A 4819-nucleotide genomic window follows, 5' to 3' on the forward strand; every position below is an offset into this window, starting at 1 on the left:
AGATTGCATCAATAAGAGGATAAGCAAGATGGTAATTAATCAACAAAATTTTATTGAGTTCTTACAATATTCTAGGTCCTCCATTATAACTGGGAAGATAAAGAAAAACAAAGAATAGTACTTGCCATCTATGAGTTCATTCTTTACTGGGAAAGACACCATGCACATATTTTTGTCATTGCTGTTCTTCAGTCACCTTCAAATCTTCCTGACACCACTTGGGTTTTCTTGGCCAGCACTAAGGGACTTGCCCAGAGTCATAGTTAATAGGTGCCTAATGCTAGATTTGTGCCCTTTCCACTGTGCCACCTAATGGTCCTTGTAAATATTTTGGTAATACAAATTATAGAGCAAGTAGATGGAAGGTCATCTCAAAGAGAAAGCTACTATCAACTTGAGAGGCCAGAAAAGGGTTCTTGCAGAAAGTTGTAGTTGAGCTATCTTGAGGAAAGCCAGTGAAACTACAGTGAAAGCATTCCCATGTAGACTGTCAGTGAAAAGAAACAGACTATGGAGTGTCATGTGTGGGGAAAGGCAGAGAGTCTAGTATAGCTATGGCGTAGCATGGATGGGAAGAAAGGGAAAAATTTAAAAAGATAATAAGGGGCCAAGTTAAAGAGATCCTTTAAAAAAAATGATATCTTTTGTTTTTATGTGAACTTATTTTTTGTAGGATCCCTTCCTCCTCAGGCTTCCCCAAAAGTTTTCCCATTCAACAAGGATGCATTTTTAAAGGCATATGATACCCAGAAGGAGGGCCTTGATAAAAGGAGAGTCCTCATATGCACCAAAATATTTATAGCAGCACTTCTATATAGCAAATATTGAAAATAAAGTGATTTGTGATTGAGAAAAGACCAAGCAAAATGTGGCACAGAAGTAACATGTATGATGAATACAGAAACATGAAAGAGATTTACATGATCTAATACAGAATGAGGCAAGCTAAGTCAACAAAAATACACACAATAAATATAACAATTTAAATGAAAAAGAGTCACCAAAATAAGCAAATCAAAATTAATGCTGCAAATCTACAGAGAACAATCAAACTCCAAAAAGGAACTATGAAAAGACATCTCTCCCTGCTCCTTTGCAGAGATTCTTGCATATTGAATATTGCCTATATTATAAATTTAACCTGTTAAAACAAAAGTACACCTTTTCCAAAACCAATTAATTGATATGACTCAATCAAAATCATTATATCAGTAGAATATTAGATCCTTATAGTCAAAGGTTCATTTTTGTCCTTGGATCCTCCAAACCTAACAGTGTCTGGCAGAGAATTTCTAATAAATATTGCTGTATTGAGAAAAATTCATAAAAATAAGTGTTTCCTACTCATTAATTTTCTCAGGGCCCCTTTTACTTCATTGTTCCTTAGACTATAGATCAGGGGATTCAACATGGGGATCATCACAGTGTAGAAAACGGATACCACTTTATTTTCGTTTGTTGAGTAGCTAGACTCAGGCATCACATAAATGAATGTAATGGTGCCATAGTATAGAGTGACTGCTGTGAGGTGGGAGGTGCAAGTTGAGAAAGCTTTGGATCGTCCCTCAATGGAGTTTATTTTTAGGACAGAGAAGAGGATGTATGCATAAGAAATTATAATAATGAACACAGTGATCATAATTACAGACCCAGCAAAGGCAGGAGGAAGAATTTCAGCAAGATCTTCTTGGGCTTGGGAAAGCTCCAAAAGTGGTGAATAGTCACAGAAAAAGTGATTGATCTTATTGGGTCCACAGAAGGACCGATTCAATAAGCAACCAGTAAAAGTCCAAGCATTCACAAAACCTCCCATGTAAGACATGATGAGTAATAGAGTGCAGACTCTAGTTGACATGTTGGTGGAGTAGAGTAGTGGGCTACAGATGGCCACATATCTATCATAGGCCATCACAGCCAATAAGAAGCATTCAGTTGCCCCAAAGATGGATGCAAAACAAAATTGGGCCACACAACCTCCCAGAGGAATTACTATTATGTTCCCAAAGTAGTGCATGAGCATGAGAGGTGTGACAGATGAGGAAAAGCCTATGTCCACAAAAGCCAAATTACTGAGGAAAAGATACATTGGAGTGTGAAGCTGAGAGCTATTTCTGATCACTATAATTATGCTAAGGTTACCGACTAAGGTGACAATGTAGACACCCAGAAATATCACAAAGAGCATGACACGAAGGGTGGGATCATCTGTTAACCCCAAAAGAATGAATCCAGTCACAGCAGTGCAGTTATTGCCAGACATCTGCCTTGTAAAGAGTACCTAGAAGATAGAAGAAAAATATATTAAAATGGAATATTTTTAAATGGAAAGAATAAAAAATACTAAAATTGTGTTCAGCTCAAAGAAGAATTTGGCTATAATGCTCATGGTTCAACTCTCTCTCAATGACTACAAAAATGTGTAGTGTGCTGAGTCAATTTTTCAATACTTCCCATCTCACTCTTCCTTCTCAAGAAAGGATGTTACATCCTACTTTTCTGACAAAAGACAGGTTCTCCCCATGTTTTTCCTTTTCCTTCTTATTCTACAATTCAGAATTCACTATCTTCTATAGCTTTTGCAACAATCTCTGGAAAAAGATAGTCCTTTTCTCAGTTGATTCCATCCCTTATAGTCAATCTGAAGCTTTCCCATTGAAAAACTAGTTTCAATCTTTAATATCGTAATCTATAGACTTCTTCCTTTCTGCCTAAAACTGGTCCCAAATCTGTTCCATCCTTTAAAAATCTTTATTGTCCCTGACATTCTATATCTTTTCTCTTTTCCAGTCAGCACTCCGGAGGAAAGGAAAATATACCTTCATTAAGTCCAATTCTCTCTTCCTACTCACTTATTGATTCATTGAGGTGTTGATGCTGACTCCATCATTCCATTGTCACTATTCCCTTCAAAGTTACCAATAATTTCCTCATTTCTGTGGTATTTTTGTAACCCTCATTTAAATTTCTAGAATATAAGGTTTGTTTCAGTCTTTGTATTTGAATCCCTAGCATATAGCAGAGTGGATGAAAAATAAAAAGTACTTGATACATTCTCATCGATTGGTCTCTGTGCAGCATGGGACACAGGGTACCACTCACTCTTCTTGGATATTTTCTTTTCATGTTTTCATGAGTTTTCATGGCACAGTTCTCTCTTGATATTCAGACCTACTTGTCTGATTTTCCTTCTCGGCCTCCTTTGCCAGATCATGATCTCCATGCCTCGTAACCATACATATGTCCTAAGTTCTGTCATAGGCCCTCTTTTCTTTTTGATAACTACTTAATGAACTCATTAACTTTCCCTAATCCCTTTGATATCTCCATTCAGATGAATCCTAATTCTCTATATCTTGAATTCCAATCCACATATTACCAAAGTTAGACATTTGCACCTGGCCAAAGACATTTCAAACTCAACAATTACAATACAAAAGATCTTTTGTATTGTATCCCAATCTTCAGCTTAAACCCACTCATTTATTTCTGTTCAGGGACTCACTATCCTCTCAATTGTTTGCAATTCTGGAGTTGACCTCTACTCTTCTCTCCATTTTTCTTTCCCCAACAAGTCAGTTGCCAAATTTTGTCACTTCTACATGTACAACATATATCGTGTCTCTTATATTCACTCCCGACTTACAGGATGACTCCCCATAAGTCACCGCCCTTACTCATGCTTGCATTTCTTTTTACTTAGTCTTGTAAAACCTGCTTAATTAGAAGTCCTATTTTTCCTTCTCTTAAAATACCCTTTTAAAAATCTACAAAAATGTTCTTCCTAATACACATAACGGACCACATCATTTGCTTACTCAAATCTTGAATATCTGTTATTATTATTATTGTTGTTGTTGTTGTCTTGAGGACAAAATAATAGTTTCTCAGCTTGATATTTATACTCTTGCACCACAAGAATCCAGCTTCCCTCTTTGGATTTATTTCACTTTATTTTCAGTCATATACTCTATATTTCAACCGAACTGGCCTTCTTTCTGTTCCCCAGACTAAGAATTCTATCCCCCTCTTTGTCCCTTTGTAATGGCCATCCCATACTTAAAATGCTTTATTTCATCTCTGTTTCTTAGAATGATTCTTTAGTGCCTCAGCTAGTGGGTCACTACTTATAGGAAGCCTAGTTTCTAAAACTCTGTCCCTCTTTAATATATCTTGCATTTACTTATTTTTATAACTCTTTTTATTCTTTCCTCTCCAATGTAAGCTCACTGAGATTAATGACTGTTTTGCATTTTTCTTAGTTGTATCACCAGTGGCTAGACCAGTGCTTTGTGCATAAGTGACACATCAAAATACTAGATGAACTGAAGGCAACTTCTTACTTTTGAAAACCTCAAGTCTCATATTGGTAATAGAATTACAATAATTACATAACAGAAATGCTAATAACTCAGTACCACAATTTAAATTTCATAAATGAACAATTTTTTGAGGAAAATATTATTATTCTCATTTTTGTGATGGGTAACTGAGGATCACAAAGGTTAAACAACCAATGGCTTCATAAAGAACTAGGAAGAGTAGATTCTGAATTCAAATCCAGATCTCTTGATTTTAAGTCCAATTCTCTGTCCACTACATCAATCCATAAGAAGATGAGTGAAATTCCTCCTCTCGAAGCCTCAATCTAATAAGGAAAGAAAAAAAAAAAGAAATACATGAAAACAAATGCACCTGTGGATACATACATATCTTTATATAAAGAATCTTTTTTCTAAGCATGTTTTATCAGGTACTTACCATTTGTAGTGGTGTTTCAGGATGTGTGATATGGCCTATGATAGATTGGAATTTACTAGCA

General features: G+C 35.8%; 1 protein-coding gene across 1 annotated transcript; it reads right to left on the reverse strand.

The window, feature by feature from the left end:
- Positions 1-1321: 1321 nt before the first annotated feature.
- On the reverse strand, positions 1322-2260 carry LOC141546014 (olfactory receptor 5p57-like). Its single transcript, XM_074273483.1, has one exon. The coding sequence runs from the start codon at positions 2258-2260 to the stop codon at positions 1322-1324; it is 939 nt and encodes a 312-aa protein (XP_074129584.1).
- Positions 2261-4819: the final 2559 nt, after the last annotated feature.

Source organism: Sminthopsis crassicaudata, chromosome 6 (assembly GCF_048593235.1).
Source record: "Sminthopsis crassicaudata isolate SCR6 chromosome 6, ASM4859323v1, whole genome shotgun sequence".
In the NCBI taxonomy this organism is placed as follows: domain Eukaryota; kingdom Metazoa; phylum Chordata; class Mammalia; order Dasyuromorphia; family Dasyuridae; genus Sminthopsis; species Sminthopsis crassicaudata.

Excerpts from the sequence above, each read along its gene's own strand:
- LOC141546014 (XM_074273483.1), bottom strand. The coding sequence starts at position 2,260 with ATGTCTGGCAATAACTGCACTGCTGTGACTGGATTCATTCTTTTGGGG.